This window comes from Caretta caretta, chromosome 2, assembly GCF_965140235.1.
Source record: "Caretta caretta isolate rCarCar2 chromosome 2, rCarCar1.hap1, whole genome shotgun sequence".
Taxonomy (NCBI): domain Eukaryota; kingdom Metazoa; phylum Chordata; order Testudines; family Cheloniidae; genus Caretta; species Caretta caretta.
The window spans coordinates 258,365,129-258,385,167 of record NC_134207.1 but is presented as its reverse complement, the minus strand read 5'-3'; the positions used below and the strand labels follow the sequence as shown (position 1 = coordinate 258,385,167).

The 20,039-nt window shown below is 46.1% G+C and overlaps 1 protein-coding gene across 1 annotated transcript; it reads left to right on the top strand.

Annotated features, from left to right (window-relative positions):
• The first annotated feature begins 2,635 nt into the window (after positions 1-2,635).
• Positions 2,636-16,178, top strand: MYD88 (MYD88 innate immune signal transduction adaptor). Its single transcript, XM_048837487.2, has 5 exons — positions 2,636-3,010; positions 9,644-9,763; positions 10,969-11,149; positions 12,623-12,714; positions 15,877-16,178. The coding sequence occupies exons 1-5, from the start codon at positions 2,674-2,676 to the stop codon at positions 16,029-16,031; spliced, it is 885 nt and encodes a 294-aa protein (XP_048693444.2). The 5' UTR covers positions 2,636-2,673; the 3' UTR covers positions 16,032-16,178.
• Positions 16,179-20,039: the final 3,861 nt, after the last annotated feature.

The window sequence follows — 20,039 nt, the reverse complement described above, 5'->3', positions numbered from 1 at the left end:
ATCAAGAAGATGGATTTAGCACACAACAACACAGGCTTTTTCCGATCTCAGGTTTTTATGAGATAGCATTTATCAGCATGGTATCTAAGGCTTCCTTCTTTCTTGCCCTACATCCCCATCTTTTTCCTTCTCTTCTGCTCCTGTAAGGGTATGTGCACTGTTTCTTTAAATCTGCAGCAGAATACTAGGCAGGGGACTTGGGGAAGGTGATACACCCAAGCTCTGCCTGAAGTAAGATGATACAGAGTAGTTGTAGGGAAAAACTTTTCCTTTCTTCCAGTCAAGTTCCTCGCCTCCCCCCGCAGCCAAATAATCTGGAGTCCCCTCTACTACTGCCATTTAGCATCCACAAAGAAGAACGCAGAACAGCCTAGATCTGATTTAACAGGTGAGTGCTGAGGATTTCTGGGGTCATGTGATGTCAGTGACATCATCACTTACAGCCTGGAGGAGACCATGTGGGGCAGACCACGTGCAGCAGGGGTCCCCCATAGATGCAGCTCAGGTAAGGGAGGGTGGAAGAATGAAAGAGGGTTATTGCTAGGCACTTGGGTACTGCCTCGGCCACCCTTCAGGGTGTTGGGAGTGAGTGGCTGGGTGAGCTTGGCCATTGCCCTGCTTCAGGTAGCTAAGGAAATGGGGGTCAGCCAGTGTTGCTGTGCCTGTCTGGTCAGGAGCAGGCCTAGCCCCAGGCATTCCTTGGGGGGCTTCCCTCTCCCCATGGAGCAGGGGTGTCCATCTGCAGGCTCTGCTGGTGCAGAGTACAGCTGGTGGTCTGAGCTTTCTGGACTGAGCCTTCTTCTAGGGGGGGTGTGCCCTGTACAAATGTCCTTTTCTATGCTGGCAGCTCCTGGGCTGCAGCCTGGGTGGGGCCTCCCTCTTTCTCAGCCCTCAGCTGACTGGTTTCCCCGCGAGGAAGGAAATCTCTGCTCTCCACTGCTTCAGGAATGTGGGGGGTTTTGGTGGGGAGAGGAGGGCTCTTCCTCCACCTAAACCAAGGGCTCTGCTGTGATGGGCACAGCCACCCAACGAGGGCACTGTTGGGACCTTCCACCCAGACATCTCTGTGGGGATGGCAGCAGGGGAAGGCAAATGTGTCCCTTGTGGGTGTGAATAGGAGCAGAAACAAGCTAACCTGAAGTCGGAGTAATAGACCAGAGCGGGGGCTGAGCCTTCAACTGACTTATGTATAGATGTCCCCTACTGAAACCAGCACTCTAAGCAGGAGCCTGTTGGTTTGGGATGAGCAGGAGATGCTGGTTCAACGCCCAGCTCTGCTGCAGCCTTCCCATGGGATTTTGGGTAGGTCACCCCATCTCTCTGTGCCCCCTCTGGGACATGGGGCTAATAATGCTTCCTCTCTCCCACCACCTGCCTGAGCTCACACACACGCTCTCTGTGTTTTTGCAGTACCCAGCCCAATGGGAGCCTCAGAGTCCCTAATACAAATTAGCTTGATCCCAACAGAAATAATGCCATCAACGCATCACTCCCCCCATCCTAGGCCTTGGGGGTGTTCATATTGCATCCCTCTTGGGCTGGGGCATGGGAAATGCAGGCTCTGAGTGCAAGGGTGGGGGTGTCTGTCTCCATGGAGGTGGGGGTAGGGAAGTGGGTTCAGGGGATGGGTAGAGGGGTCACCAGCTGCTCCCTGACAGGCGAGGGGAAAGGACGGTGTGGGTGTGTGTCTGGCTCTTAGGCCAGCGGAGAGCCAAGCTCTGTCAGGTTTTGTGCGGGAAGGGGAGGAAGTTAGAAGAATGCCCTCTCCAGGGAAGAGGGGACCCTGACCCCCTCCCACACTGAGAAATAGGTGTCTGTCCCTTTGCTCCCAGGGAAGGTGCGTGGGGGACAGGTTGGCTGCCAGGGTGTCCTCCGGGACTGGGGGGCGTGGCTGGCTGTTGGGGGCTCCTGTCTGTCTCTCTGTCCCTGGACTGAGTGTGTGTGTGTGGCTGTCAGGGGCTCCTGTCTGTCCGTCTGTCCCCGGGCCTGGGGTGTGTGTGTGGCTGTCGGGGGCTCCCGTCTGTCCCCGGGCCTGGGGTGTGTGTATGTGGCTGTTGGGGGCTCCTGTCTGTCCCCGGGCCTGGGGGGGGGGGTGGCTGTCGGGGGCTCCTGTCTGTCCGTCTGTCCCCGGGGCCTGGGTGTGTGTGTGGCTGTCGGGGGCTCCTGTCTGTCCGTCTCTCCTCGGGCCTGGGGTGTGTGTGTGTGGCTGTCGGGGGCTCCTGTCTGTCCGTCTGTCCCCGGGCCTGGGGTGTGTGTATGTGGCTGTCGGGGGCTCCTGTCTGTCCGTCTGTCCCCGGGCCTGGGTGTGTGTGTGGCTGTCGGGGGCTCCTGTCTGTCCGTCTCTCCCCGGGCCTGGGGTGTGTGTGTGTGGCTATTGGGGGCTCCTGTCTGTCCGTCTCTCCCCGGGCCTGGGGTGTGTGTGTGTGGCTATTGGGGGCTCCTGTCTGTCCCCGGGCCTGGGTGTGTGTGTGGCTGTCGGGGGCTCCCGTCTGCCCCGGGCCGTATCTGTCGCTCCGGGCGCGGGGCTCCCGCCCGGCCCTTCTCGCCCGCAGGGGCGGCTCCAGGGCGGCCGGGCGGCGGGCTTGCAGCCGGGGGCGGGGTGGGAAGCGAAACCCGCGGGGATCCGGGGCGGGAGCGGGAAGTTGCGAAAGCGGCAGGCTCGGATCGCGAGCCATGGACGCGGCCACGGCCCCGGCCGGCTCCGGCTCCCCGGCGGCCCCCGAGCTGGAGACGGTGCCGCTGGTGGCGCTGAACTTCGCGGTGCGGCGGCGGCTCGGGCTCTACCTCAACCCGCGCGCCCCGGTGGCCGCCGACTGGACGGCGCTGGCCGAGGAGCTGGGCTACGAGTACCTGGAGATCAAGCACCTGGAGGCGCAGTCCGACCCCACCGCCCGCCTGCTGGAGGACTGGCAGGGCCGCTGCCCCGGCGGCGCCACCGTGGGCCGCCTGCTGGCGCTGCTGCGGGCCGTGGGCCGCCAAGACATCCTGGCCGACCTGGGCGGCCGCATCGGTGAGAGCCGGAGTTGAACCCGCGCCCCAGGCCCCGCCGCTTCCTCCCGCCTGCGCCTCCTCGCTCTGCTCCGCCCTCTGCGCCCCCTTATTGCCTCTCCCCCCGCCCGGTGCTGCCCCCCTCGCCGGCCCTGCAGCCGCTGCCCCTCGTGTGTCCGGCTCTGCCGCTCCCCTCCCCTCGGCCCGCTCTGTTTGACAGCTGCGCCGGGCCGCTGGGGCTGGACTCCTCCCCGGGCCTGCCGGGTGGCTGTAGGAGCCTGGGGGGCTTGTGAGAGAGGAGAGTGTCCTTTGGCACAGCCCTGGGGGCCGAGGCTGCGCGCTTTGGTGGGGCACAGTTCAGCCTGATCGCTGGATGACCGTCTAAATAGGTTCTGGTGACATCATAGGCCACCTGCTTCATGGGCTGTACAGAAACAAAAGCACCCTAGAAGCAATTTTAATGATTCCCCCCAGGCCCCACCCAAGACCGAATGAATAGTTTAGTTTCTCTTGGGGCTGGGACCGGATCTGTTCAATCTGCAGAGACAACTGGAAAAGAAAGTTCTGGGAGGTTTGGTTTGGTTTCCCCCCTGAAATTCAACATTAGTCAGTGTTAAAACTCTGGTGTAAGCATGGCTAGGTTTTGAGTGTGAACTGCTAGCCTGAAGTGGGTTTAGTTTGGCAGTTCTTGGTGGCTAACTTCCTTTATATCCTTGTCATCCTTTTGAGATTTGCTAGTTAATTTCAAAGCCTGATCTAGACTGATAGGTTAAAGAGTCACTGTCAGCTTGTTTAGGTCCTGAAATTTAACTTTGTTTGGGAAAGCTAAAGCCTATGTGTGGCATCTGTAGAGAATTATAAATAATACAGGGATACTGCATAAGATACAGCTTTCTTTATGAAAATAATTTTTGAGGCCTAACCATAGTTTGAGTGGTATGCTTCTTGTTTTGCTTGTTGCTGTTCTACTCTGAAAACTGACATTGCAGTTACATATTTATTGTGCTTCTCTGATTTTTTTTTCATAGTAAACTTGCTCAGTTTTCAATGGAAAGAGAGAGCCTCATATTTCTGCTAGTTACCAGCCCTGCAAATTCACCCTGCATCCTTTCTGTCTTGCATGTGATCTCCAGTGATATAAATCCTGCAGGTCCAACAATGCCTTTGGCAACATTAGCCATGAGATAGTTTGCCCAGGTTTCATGGAGGGCATGACCTGAAGGTAATGGGATTGGACTGAGAATCTGATTTGGCTGGCAGAATCTTCAGGTCTGGTGATGATCCATGGGATGGAGCCCAGCTTGACTGTGTCAGAGCACAGCCTGAATTTGTGGACCTGGTAGTTGTGTGGGCGGGAATTATTTTTCAACTGAGCAAACTTGATACAGGAATCCATGAGAAATAATAAATAAATAAATACAGAACCCCACAGAGCCATTTTCACAAAGCATTATTTACAATAGAACCACGCTTTACGGGAACCCAAATGGCACTAACTGGAAATGAAGTTTTATCACCTAAATATTTCTCAGGTCTCTTTCGAGTCACAAGTTATGCTTGACACTGAGTGTCTACAGGCTGTACACTTGCTGGGCTACTGGTGGGGAAGTGAGAGATCTCACTTCCTGTTACTTGCTGATGTGAAATCAAGATGGAAAACTTCACCGCTGCATCTTGCAAAACACCAAATAGATAAACCAGTGATCTAGTGTAGAGATTCCCACTGGGTCCCTCCTACTCCCACATGTATTTTGAGGACCCTCTGCTGCTTTTTTTTTTTTTTTTAAGGGACCTGTTATTAGTGTTATGCCTCATGAGCCTCAGTCTGTTTTGTTTTTTTTTGTTTTTTTTTTGTGGTCCATAACAAGAAGCAGAGACTTCTGGCTGGGTGAGAAGGTTTGAACTTACAACCCAAATGAAGCTGCACTTCAGAAGCTCTTCATTCTGGCACTGATGCTCTTAATTCAGGAGCTGACTTTTCAGTTCTTCTTGCCACATTAACACGTACAGTTTCGTTCAGGAAGAGGCACTGAGTCTGAATACCTTTCAAAAAGGGAATATAGAACCAAATGGTTTTAACTGGGTGGGGCCTGAAGGTTGAGGAGGCTCCCAGCTGAGAGTCACATTGAGATGTTCGCCTGGAGACTATAGCTTGGGTCTGATCCTATGCTACTTACTGAGCACCCTAAACTCTCATGAAAGTCAGTGGGAGATGATTGCCCTCAGGATCAGGTCCCTAACATGCATTAAAAAAAATGGAGGATTCAGCCACCCATCTCGTTGGTACTGAAATTTGGGCTTTAAGCAGTGCTGCTTCTTGATCTGAGTGTCCTGGCTGTGTTATATGTTTGGATGTAAGACTCTTTGTGAGGCACATAACTGATCCATAACTAAGCCCCTTTGTTTTCCATTTAAACCGATTTTTACCAAAAAATCCCAAGTTTTACAAAAAGCATTATTCATTTTTTCCCGATTTTCACCCTACTTTTGTATCATTCAAATATATTTAAAAACTTGTTTGATTAGGAAAATACAATACCTTGTATGAGATGTATGTATTACGATCATGCATCTGTGTGTATGTGCAAAGCTGCCTTTTGAAATAAGGCTATGTATTAGTCTAGAAAAGACAGATAATAAACCACCAGGCACACGCAAGCTCTGAAGTGTGTGCACAGTTGAACGTACTGATGAATCTCACACCCACCACATGCACACTTCGTGCTGTTAGTGGATAATGGTTTAAAGATTTGACACACTAAAATGGGAAGGAAACAGAAATCTGTATCAGAATACGTTTCAGAGCACAAGGAAGTATTCAAAAGTTTAAAAAACAAACAAAATAGGAGAAAAGGATGAAGTTGAGTGTATGCACTGCAAATGGTGTGGCCCAATTATTAAATGTAAATGTTTATAGGCTAAGAGATCTACGTCTTCAACAGTAAACTGTTCATTCAGATAAAAAGTTTTATTTGGGAATTAGAGATCTATTGTTTTCTTAAACTCAGAAGTGGCATTGTTTTTTGAGTTCTGTTTTAGCCCTGCAGCAAACCACATTGAATTCCGTTCATCAAAGCATTAATCTACTGAATAGTTTCCCCCTGTCCTTCTGTCCACCAAAATAAACCCTGATATTTACCCAGAAAAATGATTAATAGTTTTTTGCATTGATTTTTCACCTGTTTTGGTTGTTGTGGTAATAAACACCTATAAATTTCTGGGGGAAATTAAATCAAATAAAAACCGAAACCGAAGGGGCCTATCCATAGCACAGAATTCCAAAGACTGCATGTGGTCTGTGGCATGCACTTCAGAACCAACCTCTCTTTCCATGCAGCCGTGAGTCAACTGTTCCATCCCAATGGATGGCAACAATACGCAATAATTATAGCAACAGTATGTATCATCATTCCTAAAGAGGTGGTGTCTAGTCTAGCCTTAATAGTTCCCATTCCAGCAATGGCAATTCTGCCTTCCTTAGTAGCTCTTTCCATTGCCTGATTGTCCTTAGAGTTGTAAAGCTCTTTACCTTGGTGCGTTTGTCCTAAATCTTCCTTGCAAAAGCCCATTACTTCCTGTTGCTTTCTTGCTGACTAGTGACAAAAACTGGTACTTGTCTGCTTAATAATTAATCTCCCTCAGTTGTCTTTTTTTCCCCTACTCGGAACATGCCCAGTTCATCTACCCTTTCCTCGTAGGGCTTATTTGTTTATAATTTTTACTCCTCTCCTTCAGCTTCCCTTATGCAAGCCATAATTCATTTCAAGATCAGAGCTATGTTATATGCCTTATATTGAGGTTATCTGCATAGACTGGATGGGGTTTATACAACTGCATGGAACTCGGCCATAGGTGAGAGGTTTATGGCAGGAGTGGGTGGGTGAGATTCTGTGGCCTGCGTTGTGTAGGAGGTCAGACTACATGATCATGATGGTCCCTTCTGACCTTAATATCTATGAATCTATTTCCGTTTGCAGGCTTTGTGCACTCTCATTTAGTTGGTTTTGTTCTTATGGTTTCAGACCCCTTGATGGTCACTTTGACTTTGTGCCCTAATTAACACATGACTCAAAGCAAAACTCATTCAACATTTCCTAGCATGGAGACTGACCCATGCCAAAACTACTGGAAACCATTAATCAGCTCAGGTTGGCTGGAAAACCTCATCTCAATTTCAGTGAAATTGGCCTCAATTTTGTATATGTAACAATACTACGTGGGTTTTACCAGGATTGGTGTGTCATTCTGAAAGTTTTGCCTCAGTCAGAAGCTTTCACTCTTGGAGATGGATGGGCAAAAGGATTAGCGCATGTTTGCATCATTAATGGAATAATCTGAAGTGCTCAAATAAGTGTGTATGACCCTGAACAGACTAATGAGGAGAGCATGAACATGGTGTCAGAGCCTTGAATTAAATTCTGATAAGGAACTGGGAAACAGTCTAGAGAAATTCAGATAAGGCCACTCACTGTATATTCCATTTATACAATGTGGGGGGAAATATATAGTTTTTTTTAAAATGTTCATTTGCCATCTTATGCACCCAAATTACTTGTTTTCATCCAGCCCCTGGTACTTCCCCTCTAAGCTCTCTGAATAGCTCTGATTTTTCCTCTTGGTCTCTTTTGTTGCTTTTCTTTACCCAGTTGTTATTTTAAAATGTGTCATTACTTCCAGTAGATTCTCTTTCCTGCTATTTCCAGTCTCGCAGCAATTGTTCTCATCGCAAAGACCAGCCTGTGCAACACACCAGCATCACTAAGATCCAGAGGGTTACATGATGTCTGAAAGGGTTGCATGATGTCTGATTAAAAATTATACATTAAAAAAAACACACAGCAATATTTCAGAGTTTGCCTTTCTCCATTTGTGCTTTTTGTTTGCATTTTGCACTTCCACTTGGGAAGTGGAAAAAACACTAGTCGGTTTTCAGGCTGTTGTTTTTTTCTAATAGTTTCAGATCTATTCTTACTCACTAGTTCTCATGCACTAGTACAGTGCTGCAATGGGTTGGTTGTATACACTACAGGGGAATTTTAAAAAACAAATCATTACTATTTTCATTTAGATTGTTTAAAAAATAAAGTTAATGAACATATTTCTACTTGTAACAAACCTATATCCACGCAGGATTTCATGGGAACTTCATAGCAGCAGTGGATCAGAGTCCAGATCTTACTGCTCTAGAAGAACATACTACCACAACTTGAGCTAAGGGAGAATCTCCACTGACAGTTACTGTAATCAGCCCTATTCTGCTGTGGGTTTGTCTAGATTTTTATATGGCCTTCCTCACTATAGTATCTGAACGTCTGATTCTGCGACTGATCATCAATTCTGATTCCATCTTCTAGAAGGATGGTTTAGTCCAGTGGTTCTCAAACTTTTTTTTTCATGGACCACTTGAAAATTGCTGAGGACCTCAGTGGACCACTTAATGATCTTTCCAAATGTTGTTTGTACTGTTAGCTAACTTTTGTAAAGTGCTTTGGATAAAAGCGCTATATATAAAAAACAATAATAATTAATTTTTTTTGTTCTACAAATAAAAGCACACAACTCACATATTTTAATATCAGTAGTCTTACCTTTCTAATGGGATGGATGTGCCCCCCGAGCTGGGACTGGGAAGAAAGGGGTCTCTCCCTCTCTCCCCCACCACGGCAGCTCCTGAGCTGGGGCTGGGAAGGAGGGGGGGTCTCTCCCCCTCCACAGCAGCCACAGAGCTGGGGCTGTGAAGGAGGGCCGTCTCTCCCCTGCATCTGCAGCCCTGGAGCTGTGGAAAGATGCCTCTTTCTCTGGCCGCTGCAGCCCTGCACATCCCAAATTCCCCCCACCCCCTCCTCTCACCACTGCCCCCTCCCACCTACTGCCTATTTCCCCCTAAGGCCACCACCTCACCTTACATGTGCGTCTTCTCCAGGGTCCAGGCACCTAATTAGTGGAGCCACACCTGCGTGGCTCCACTAATTAGGTGGGTGGCCCTTCATTCTCTTGTGTGCAGCCCAGGCGCGCACCTTAAAGGGAACTATCTGCGGACCACCTGAATGGAGCTTGTGGACCGTGGACCACAGTTTGAGAACCTCTGGTTTAGACAAATTTTGCATCTTGGCAAAGGGTTAGACTAGATAACTCTTGTGGTCCCTTCTAACCCTATGATTCTTAGCTAGTAGTATACAGATGTGCTAGTCAGTTCATTACATTTATTATTATTAGATTTTTATGAAGACTTAAAAAAACAAAACTCCCGAGTCTCTCAACCCCTAGATTTTGGCTCCAAACTACCTGATGGTGTTTCGTTAAGTATTAGTTAGAGACTCAAAATGGGCAACAATGAAAGGAGAACATGGAGATGTTAAAACCTATGGAGTCACTGCTCTGGTGATATTTGCATACATTGTATGTGCTGTTCAATGAGAACAACAACACCTAAATAACACCTTTTGTCCAGTCTCTCAGTGCATCCTACACACAACTAATACTCCGAAATCAATTCACCTTAACGTTGTAAGTCCCTTTTACTTTCAAGTCAGAATGTTGCTGAAGGACTGGGGTGCTGTTTGTATTTTGTTTAGTTACCGCTAAGCGAGTTCCTCTGTGTGTTGAACCTCAGCAGCATGATCAGCATCAAGTGAGCCTTTTGTGTTTCTTGCAGAAGAGGACTGTAAGAAGTACCTACAGAGGAAAGAGCAGCCTCTTCAGGTGCCAGCAGTAGACAGCAGTGTCCCGAAGACATTGGAGATGTCAGGCATCACTACCAGAGATGATCCTTACGGTAAATAGCCATAGATCTATAGATTTAATAATAGATATACTGTGCTAGGGCTTGTCTTCTATGTATTAGACCCCTGTGAGAAGTACTGAGAATCATTCACCTCCCTTCCTATCTCTGTCCTTCCCTCAACCTATGCATATACATGACATCCTGACCAAGCAGGGAGATAGGATTGAAATACTCAGGGAGGGAAGAGGGGCAGTAGGGCAAATGGTAGTGCAATAAAATATGTGGAACTCTGTGCAGTTTTATAGGCCTAAGGCCAGTGCAGCATGATATTGTGCCAGGACCACTTTCTGTAAAAAGCTTTCATCTCGTCAGAGTTCATTGCATGGATCTAAATTTCCATTCATTTGGAAGGAGACCTTTTTAGGTGAGCGGGATCGCGAAGCCCGGTTTACCAGTTTAGGCCCTGAGCCTGAAAACAGAGCCCCGCCGTTTGAATCCTGTGGGGCTCCCCTCAGGTACAAGGTTCTGCCTGTGTGGATCTGATTTTAGTATCTGGGCCATAGAATGCTAATGTTTTCCCTACCCCACTTTTAGGGCCTGATCCTTCACTACATTAATGCAGTTTTATGCTGGCACAACGCCGCTGAAATCAGTGTTGTCATGCTGGTGTAAAACTGGACTAACACAGTGAGAAATTGAGCCAGTAGAGGTTGGGCACCCAGTTGTGTAAAATGCTAGCCTTAAAATAAGGCACCTGAATCTGTGGTTGGGCACCGAATAAATAAAAGAAGGCCTCAGTGAGAGCTGTAGGTGGCTAACTCAGTTAGGTCACTTATTCAAGTGTCTGATACCCAGGTCAGAAAATATTGGCCAGTCTTCTCCCCATTAGATTTATTTCTCATATAGCTCTCTTTGTGATATGTTTGTATTTCCCAAATCTGAGGGCCTGCCTGATACTGTTGTAAATAGTGAGTGTAGTGTTGCCCTTACGTGAATTATCTGCAGGGACTGAACCTTAGAGCTCTGGATTTAGAAGCAGGAGACTCTACTGCCTGGACCAAACAATCCGATTCATTAGCCCGAAAGCTGCAGCCAACTCAGTCATAAATCTCTGTATGAGGACTAGCCACTAGAGGGGGACAGAGAGCCACACTGTGCTAATATGGGTGAGGTGAAGTTATGAATCCAAGGCTCCAGTACGTGTGGTTGAATTGAATTAATTTAATATGTCTGCATATAATTCTGAATGGTTTCAGGGAACACACCAGAGCTATTTGATGCCTTCATCTGTTACTGTCAGAAAGACATTCACTTTGTCCAAGAGATGATCAGAGAGCTGGAACAAACGGAGTTCAAGCTGAAGCTGTGTGTGTTTGATCGGGATGTCCTGCCAGGATCGTGTGTGTGGTCCATCACTAGCGAGCTTATAGAGAGACGGTGAGTGAACAATGTTTGCAGGGGGGGAACTGGCTGTAAGGAAAGTATTTGTTAGATTTTTCCAGTGTAAGACTTTGGGTAAGCCAAAGGAGAATTGGTTCCTTGGGACCAGATTTGCACTCTCCTGTTGGAGCATGCAGGATGGGATAGAGAGACAGGGAAACACCACAGTGAAGTTTGTGGAGTTTCCTATTTGCTATCTCCTCAAGAAGGAAGGGGGGAGATGTCCCAAACCAAGACCCCCTCCTTATGGCACCACTGGTCTCTGTGCTCTCTTCTGCTGTTTGGATACCCTGTGGTTGCTCAAAGGCAGCTGTGAAGGGGGGCCCAGCAGGAGATAAAACAGCTCCCAGCTGCATCAACTCCCACACAGCCAGATTTCCACACAGAAATCCAGTAAGTTTTCAAGAGACAGTGTTGTGGAGAGTCACTCTGGCCCTCACCCCAGGACTCCTTAGAGCCCTTTTCATAGAGTTCAAGGGGGAGTTGTCCCACAGAGGGTTAACTCCTCCACCTCCCTCCTTATGCCCAGAGGGGAGAGCTGTCTGGACAGAGCGTCATTGCCTCTGTGTGTAGGAGAATGCACCAGCACTCAGAGTTTTTCCTTTATCCAGTTGATTTTTCCACCCACTGGAACATTATGATGTCAGTTCTCTCTCTGGGCAGCTAACATAGCTACCTGTGCAGAGTGTGAGCACCCTGGAGCAGCCAGGGAATTCAGAAGAGAGATCTGTCTTCTCCCCAAGACACTGGTGGTGCACAGGGGAACTTATACATGCTCAGTGCTAATGGCTACTTGTCTGGATTTCCGAAGGATCCTTTCAGACAGAGGGGGTTGTTATGGTAGCATCTCTAGGCTCCAGCCAGGATCAGGGCCCTACTGTGCAAGGCACTGTACAAATACACAGGCAGATGATGCTCTGAAGAACTCACCATGTAATGTAAGACAAGACATATCAAATGAGTGTAAGTAGTGAGTAGAAGGAAGATGAAGCTAACAGTAATGAGGTCTTGTGGTTCTGTAGCTTATTGTTAGCAAATGCACAACTTGATGGTTCCAAATCATTGTAACACGTCTTCAAAAATATACCTTAATATCAGTGATACCCACCTGATATCATAGTATGAGATTATACTGTTAAAGACTGCATCATAATGCATTTGTACAAGGGGGCTGAATTAAGGATGCACAAGTGACCTTAATTCTGGCATTCCTAACTTCTGAGTATTTGACTTTGCAATCTCAATAATGTTCCTTTTATGTACATTTTTTGTGTGTAATATATATACAGATGTAAGTAAAGTATCAAAACACTTCAGATTTTATTGACATTAGAACTGGAACACTGTTGATGGTTGCATGTTTTCAGCAGAACAGTGCTATAAAATATATATTTTTCCAGCAAGCATGAAAAGCATCTCTCTTTCGTTCAGTTAATAACCATTTTTTCCCCACTCTCGGTTTAAATCCAGGTGTAGGAAGATGGTGGTTGTTATTTCAGATGATTACCTAGACAGCAATGAATGTGATTTCCAGACCAAATTCGCTCTTAGCCTTTCCCCAGGTAAGAGAATTCAGATGGCCCATTAAGGGTACATTTTCCCACAACAATGCATAGTCAATGTTGTTCTTAATTATTTGTATTACAGTAGCATCTAAAGGTCGCAGCTGAGATTGGTGCCCATTGAGCAAGGCATTGTACAAATGCAGAGTAACGGCTTGCTCTGCATTAACTTGCCAGGTGAACCCGGCTACCACACACTAAAAGATCTGTAGGGAGCTTTGATGTTCTCCCATTTCAAACAGCGCTACATCAAAGTGCACTATGGATCTTTTAGTAGACAGCAGCAGGCTCCATCTGCTGAGTCAGTGCGTAGGAAACTAGTGTGCTGTAGATTCACATCCTGGCTTGCTGCACACTAACTCACAGTGTGGACAAGCCCTAGGAGACAGTCCCTGCCGAGAACAGCTGGAACAGACGAGGGGTGGGGAGGGCTGCAGAGGAGTAAAGTGATTTGCCAATGGCAGAGCCAGGAATAGAACCTAGGTTTCCTGAAACCTAGCCCAGTGCTGTATCCACTCAGCACATTGTCTCGTGTGTGGAAATCCTTCCCCATGGCTAGTGCTGGCCCAGTGTTCAAAGGAAAAGAAAGGGATTTCACTCAGACCAAAGGATGTCATTCTTGAGAGCCATTACTGCTTCCTTGAGGGGCAATCAGAAGGGTAGGAGTCTGATCCTATGCAGACATTGGTAGAGTGATTGCTTGCTGCCCTTTAATTACCAGTGGGTGCTGCAACCTACAGTTCTGAGGGAAGTATGTTCGTAGAAAAGGAAATGGTAGTAACCTAGAAAAGCCTGAAGATCTGGAGGAAGTGGTTTAGGATCAGTCTACTCATTGTTTTTTGGTTACTTGAGTATCTTTTTAGATCTGCAGCTGCATCTGGATATCCCTACAGCACAGGTTGCCAAGAGTAAATCTTTCCAGTGGCATCTGGCCAGGAGGTTGTGGCATGTTGAATAATGAAATGGAGAGCGCTTATCAAATTTGTGGATAACACCCAGCGGGGAGAGGTTGCAAGCACTTAGGAGGACAGGACTAGAATTCAAAATGATCTTGACTAATTGGAGAATTGGTCTGAAATCAACAAGATGAAATTCAGTAAAGATAAGTGCAAAGTACTTCACTTAAGAAGGAAAAATCAGATGTGAAGCTACCAAATGGGGAATAACTGGCTAGTGGGGTCATACTGCAGAAAAGGGTCTGGGGGCTATAGTGGATCGCGCTGAATACAAGTCAATGTGATGCAGTTGTGAAAAAGGCTAATACCATTCTCGGGTTTATTAACAGAAGTGTTGTGTGTAAGACACGGGAGGTAATTGTCTCACTCTGCTTGGCACTGGTGAGGCCTCAGCTGGAGTACTGTGTCCAGTTCTGGGTGCCACACTTTAAGAAAGGTGTGGACAAACTGGAAGGGGAACAACAAAAATGACAAAAGGTTTAGAAAAGCTGACCTATGAGGAAAGGTTAAAAAACTGGGCATGTTTAGTCTTGAGAAACGATGAATGAGGGGGGCCTGATGACAATCTTCTAATATGTTCAGGGGTCTTATAAAAAGGACAGAGATCAATTGTTCTCCGTGTCCACTGAAGGAAGGACAAGAAGTAATGGGCTTAATCTACGGCAAGGGAGATTTAGGTTAGATATTAGGAAAAACTGTCTAACTGTAAAGGCAGTTAAGCTCTCAAACAGGCTTCCAAGGGAGGTTGTGGAATACCCATCATGCGAAGTTTTTAAGAACAGGTTAGACAAACACCTGTCAGGGATGGTCTAGGTTTACTTGGCCCTGCCTAAGTGAAGGGTGTTGGACTTGATGGCCTCTCAAGTCCTCTCGCTTCCACCCCTCCATTGTACATTCTTTCAGAGGTGGACTTCACCGCAATTCTCCATGCCTTCATCACTGGCAGATTGGATTAATCCAGTCTGCTCAGTCAGGGCTATCCCTGTACTTCTCAGACTTCAGCTGGTGCAGAATGTTGTGCGTCTCGCATGGAACGCAGCACACCCATGCCCCAGACATTGCATTAGTTGCCAGTTGGAGTTTTTGTTGCAGTTCATGGTACTGACTTATAAAGCTGTCAGGGTTCTCACCCCACTCTGAACTCTGGGGTACAGATGTGGGGACCTGCATGAAAAGCCCCTACACTTATTTTTACCAGCTTAGGTTAAAAACTTTCCCAAGGCAAAAAGTTTGCCTTGTCCTTGAACAGTATGCTGCCACCACCAAGTGATTTAGACAAAGAACAGGGAAAGGACCACTTGGAGTTCCTATTTCTCCAAAATATCCCCCTAAGCCCTTACACCCCCTTTCCTGGGGAGGCTTGAGAATAAACAAGATGAGCACAAACCAGCCTTGGATTTTTAAGACCCAAAAACCCAATCAGATTCTTAAAAATCAGAACTTTATTAGAAGAACAAAAAAAAGATAAGAGAATAACTCTGTAAAATCAGAATGGAAGATAATCTTACAGGCAGTCAGATTCAAAACATAGAGAATCCCTCTAGGCAAAACCTTAAGTTACAAAAAGACACAAAAACAGGAATACACATTTCCTCCAGCACAGTGAATTTACAAGCCAAAACAAAGAAAACCTAATGCATTTTCTAGCTAGATTATTTACTAACTTTACAGGAGATGGACGGCTTGCATCCTTGATCTGTTCCGGGCAAAGGTATCACACAGACAGACAAAAGCCTTTTTCCCCCCCTCCAGATTTGAAAGTATCTTGTCCCCTCATTGGTCATTTTGGGTCAGGTGCCAGCAAGGTTACCTTAGATTCTTAACCCTTTACAGGTGAAAGGATTTTGCCTCTGGCCAGGATGGATTTTATAGCACTGTATACAGAAAGGTGGTTACCCTTCCCTTTATTTTTATGACAAAAGCCATTCAAGGTTTGGCTTGTGTATGTTGTAACCTGTTCAGGGAGATTTGAGATGCATGTTTCCATGTGCGTTTGGCTAGGGGAAAGAGCCTTCGACGCTGGAACTTGCTGTCCAGGAGCATGGCCAGTTGAGTCACACTGGTGTAACTGAGACCGGGGTCAGGCCTAGGTGTATGGACCTGTGCGTGGGTGCTGCTGCTTTCACTCTATGGGGGATGTAAAGAATGGATTTATGGTTACGATGCAACTTTCTTTACTCGCATGCCTGGGTGGACTGTCTTTCAGGTGCTCGCCACAAACGGCTGATTCCAGTCAAGTGCAAATCCATGAAGAATGAGTTTCCAAGCATCTTGAGGTTCATTACGGTCTGTGACTACACTAATCCCTGCACCAAAAAATGGTTCTGGATAAGACTGGCAAAATCCCTCTTGCTTCCATGAGACAAAGCTACATAAGCCAGGTGCCTTTTGATCCTGCACAGTTGTGCCTTCAGAAAAAAACTCTAACATCCAGGTGTAGTCTATACAGTCTTTCAACATGTCAGAACTTTGATCCTTGCAATATTATGCCTGGGGCCTGCAACAGACACACAAGTGATATCTGAAGGGGGGCTTAATTGCATTAAATGGGGAGTTAATTGCAGTAAAAGGACTACAATGCACTTCTCCAGGTGGGTAACTTGAAATGACCAAAGCCACAAACCGTTGATGTTGTACACAACTTTTATATGGTTTTAAACACTGTTACAGGGCTCCCGTAGTGGTATCTGGGGATTGTCAGGGGAATAGTTTCTCTCTTTAATCCCTGGTGAAATCTGATGGCTGGTTACTGACCTGTGTGAAATGAGTTTGGGGGTCTCAGTCTGGTTTTTAGTGGACAAATGACAAATGCCATGAAAATCATTGATACTGGCACCTTGGTTGGGAGAGAGGCCAAGGATTGAACTACCCTTTTGTTCCCTAGAGGCAACCCCTCCAGATCCGGGTTGTAGCAGACTGGAAGGGCAGGTTCCATTGCTGCTGCCCAGATTATACCTGCTCTCTGGCTGTACGGAGGACTTCAATCTCCAGGACACTCTTTGTATTTAATGAGCAGCACATTTACTTAAACATCGTTTAACTATCTGAAAGAAATTAACTGATCTCCCATTATTTTTAGCAATATCTGACTCTTGAGAAATGGCTGAAGTGAGTTTATTTTTTGTTTAATATTTTTTTCTCAATTTTGGTCTTTTACAACATTTTAGGTCATATTCCAACCTATTCAGAGAGTTAGTTACTCATGTAACGCCCCTATTGCTGACATCCTCTGAAACAGCCTTCCAACCTTGATCAACGATTGGTTCTTCGTTAAAAGCAAAAGCCATAGAGAAAGTCATACTAAATAATGAGGGTGCTGCTTGTAGCATGTCCGTCTGTCCGTCTGTGCACATGTCCCATTTAACTAAGTGATCGCTCTTACATCAGCACTGGGAAATCATAGATCCTGTAATGTTTACAACAGATCAATCTCACGTCGATGGCTCAGTCTTGGATTTGTATTGTAGGATTGAACCTTAACACACAAGGTGCTGAATACCTTCAGCTTCCATTGACTTGAATGGGAGAATTGAGCTAAGAACTTTCTAGGAGCAGCCCCTAAATCATTTGGCCTCTAAGAATCTCGCAGAACACACTGGCTTTACAATGTCCCAAAACCAAAAGGATAAGTGTCTGACAAAGAATGCCTTGCATTATAGATCAGACCTACGTCAAAACAAATAGTAATGTTTTAATATGAACATGTATATTTGAATTAATATATTATGATACTGTGATTAATTAATCCGTATACTTTAAATCTAAAAGAATCCCCAGTTGCTTGCATGAATGAGGTTAGGCGCACCACTCTTGTTGCTGTAGTTGTATGCATCGTGTGGATCTTGGCCTCAGAGGCTCTGCATGATCCAGCCCTTATGGAAACTTGGAGGGTGGGTGGGTTGTTCTGTGTTGTTTGTTTGACAGGTTATTTTAAAACAGGGTTTTGGTAAATGTTTACTTTCCAAAGCAATGTGGTTTTCCTGTGCCTACAAATCTCTATTTGCTTGAGTTGCTGCAGGTTGGTTCGTTCCTTCAGCCACTGATTTGCTATGGATTTTATTTCTTAAAAGGAGTCACTCGTGTACGTTTTCAAACAGTAGCCTATCATCAGTTTCTTGACTATTCATTGCAATATTAACTGTTTTGAGTTCTTCTGTTAGAAATGTCTGTGTCTGAGTGTCTTTAAAGGACATTAATGTCTACTCATAAGCTGTTGCTATATGTTTTACCAACTTCTTTTTGCCCACTAGGTCTCTTGTAATAGACAAGCCAACCCTATTGTTGGGAACCTCAATTAACTGAAGCTTGTTAAAGCTCTTAGCATCAGTGCTGGGGAACACTTTTGGATGGGCCTGCAAAACACACTTTTTGCCATTTCTGCCATTAACGTAGTGGTCTCCACCACTCTGATGAGATCACCCTGCATAGGTCTGTCCTGAGGATGTTGTGGGAATTAGTGAGAGAACTCTGGGGAAACCCCCAAACTTAACTGATCTAAATGGATATAAATGTATCTCCCAGTCCTCTTGTCCTCTGGCCCTTGGTCCAGAAGTGGAGCACAGCTGCTTATCTTGGGATTCCTGCATCGTTTCTAAATGTCAATTATATAAATAACCTGGGGTTCTGAGGACTGCTAGGTCCCCAGCCATTGTAGGGAATTGGATTGATTTTTTTTTTGCTGAATATTAGCACTTCCCTAGTGTTTTACAAACCTGAATACACCAGTGGTGGGATTGAACCTGATATGTTTGGATCTAAAAGCATGAGCTTCTGTTGAATGACTAGGTCTATTAACTCCGAAGGCTGTAGCAGAAACATGAAACTCTTCATGGTCTAGCCACTGGGGGGGGAGTACAGTGAGCCACACTTACACACATAACTGTTAGTGAATTACACCTCCTAATCCTGCTGGCTGGCAGGGGAAACTTGTCCCCAGTTCATAGCGGGGAAACAGGCACAGAAAGTTTAAGTGACTTATCCAACATTGCACCATCTGGAACCCACATTCCCTGACTCCCCGTGTCCTGTTTTAAGTAGGAAATGTTTAGCACAGATATTGAACTCTTTGGCAGAGACTATAATTTTACAACATGTTTGTACAGCGCCATCTGTGGTGGACCCTGATCTCTGGTTTGGACCTATAGCTGCTACAGCAATGCAGATAATAAAATGATACTATACTGTATTCATATTTACTAGGTGATGAAATGATAGATGAATATCTCTGCTCTCTGAATAGAGAAGATGCTGCTTTTGCAAGGAAAGAAACAGCAGCATCTTCATCATTTCTAGTTCATCCAAACATACCCAGATGAATTTACCATTCCTAATAACCATCAGAGACCTCATATTGTCACCTAACCTCTCTGTGTCTCCGAAGAAAGCTGCTGTTCTTTATAAGTGCAAAGTATTGTTAATGAATGGGATGTGCATGTACTCAGCTTTTTAAAATCAAGACAAAAGTTCTTAAGTAGGCTACAATAACGCTCTTGGGGTTAGAAGTAGTAATCCCAGAAATAGAAGGTCTGGAGGTTTAAAGAGGTACTTCCGTAATATACTGTATGTCAGGTGTCCCCAGACTTTTTATGTCATGTTGTCCCTTATGTAATCTGTCCATGCCCCTCCTGAGGGCTGGGAGCCAAGGCTGGGGCTGGAGCTGCAGCTGGGGTCATGGCTGGGAGCGGGGGCGGGCTGGAAGCTGGAAGCGGGAGCCATGTGGTTGGGAGGGGAGCCAGGCCGTGGTGGGGGGGTCGAAGCTGGGGCTGGAATGGAGCTGGGGGCAGAGCGTGGCTGCATGGTGCTCCGTCCCAACCCCTTGTGGGGGCTGGCGCTGGCCCCGCTGCACCGCCTGAATGTTTCTCCATGCTCCCCTAAATGGGCACGCCTCACAGTTTGGAGACTTCTGCTGTATGCTAAAGTAACTTCAAGATCCTATGCACTTCTGAATTTGTCATAAATCTGTTCTGAGTGTGACATCTCCTTAAGTCATAAAATGTTATTTATCCCAAATGCAATTAAATTGCAAAGGAGTGTTTCTCCGCCCTTCCGCCTCGTCCTGTGCAGAGGAAGAGCCAAATCCTCAATGTGTTTTTAAAAAATTACCCACAAATGATGTTGGTTACATTGTATTTTTTTATCTCACTTTAAAACAATCAGAGCTGTGCTTGTTAATATCAAAACATTTATTTGTATATTTGCATTATTTTCTGTCCATTCTGATGTCCAGCTTTTGAAGGACATACATGTTTTATATCAACTGTTCCACTGGTTGGTTCTTTTTAAAAAGTTTTCCTACTTTTGAAATTGTACCAAAAATAAAGACTGAAGAAAAGCAACAGGATTTGTGAACATGCTGTTTTTGTATCAGAG

Excerpts from the sequence above, each read along its gene's own strand:
- MYD88 (XM_048837487.2), top strand. The coding sequence starts at position 2,674 with ATGGACGCGGCCACGGCCCCGGCCGGCTCCGGCTCCCCGGCGGCCCCC. Across the intron at positions 3,011-9,643 it reads CGACCTGGGCGGCCGCATCG|AAGAGGACTGTAAGAAGTAC; the intron begins GTGAGAGCCGGA and ends TGTTTCTTGCAG. Across the intron at positions 9,764-10,968 it reads TACCAGAGATGATCCTTACG|GGAACACACCAGAGCTATTT; the intron begins GTAAATAGCCAT and ends GAATGGTTTCAG.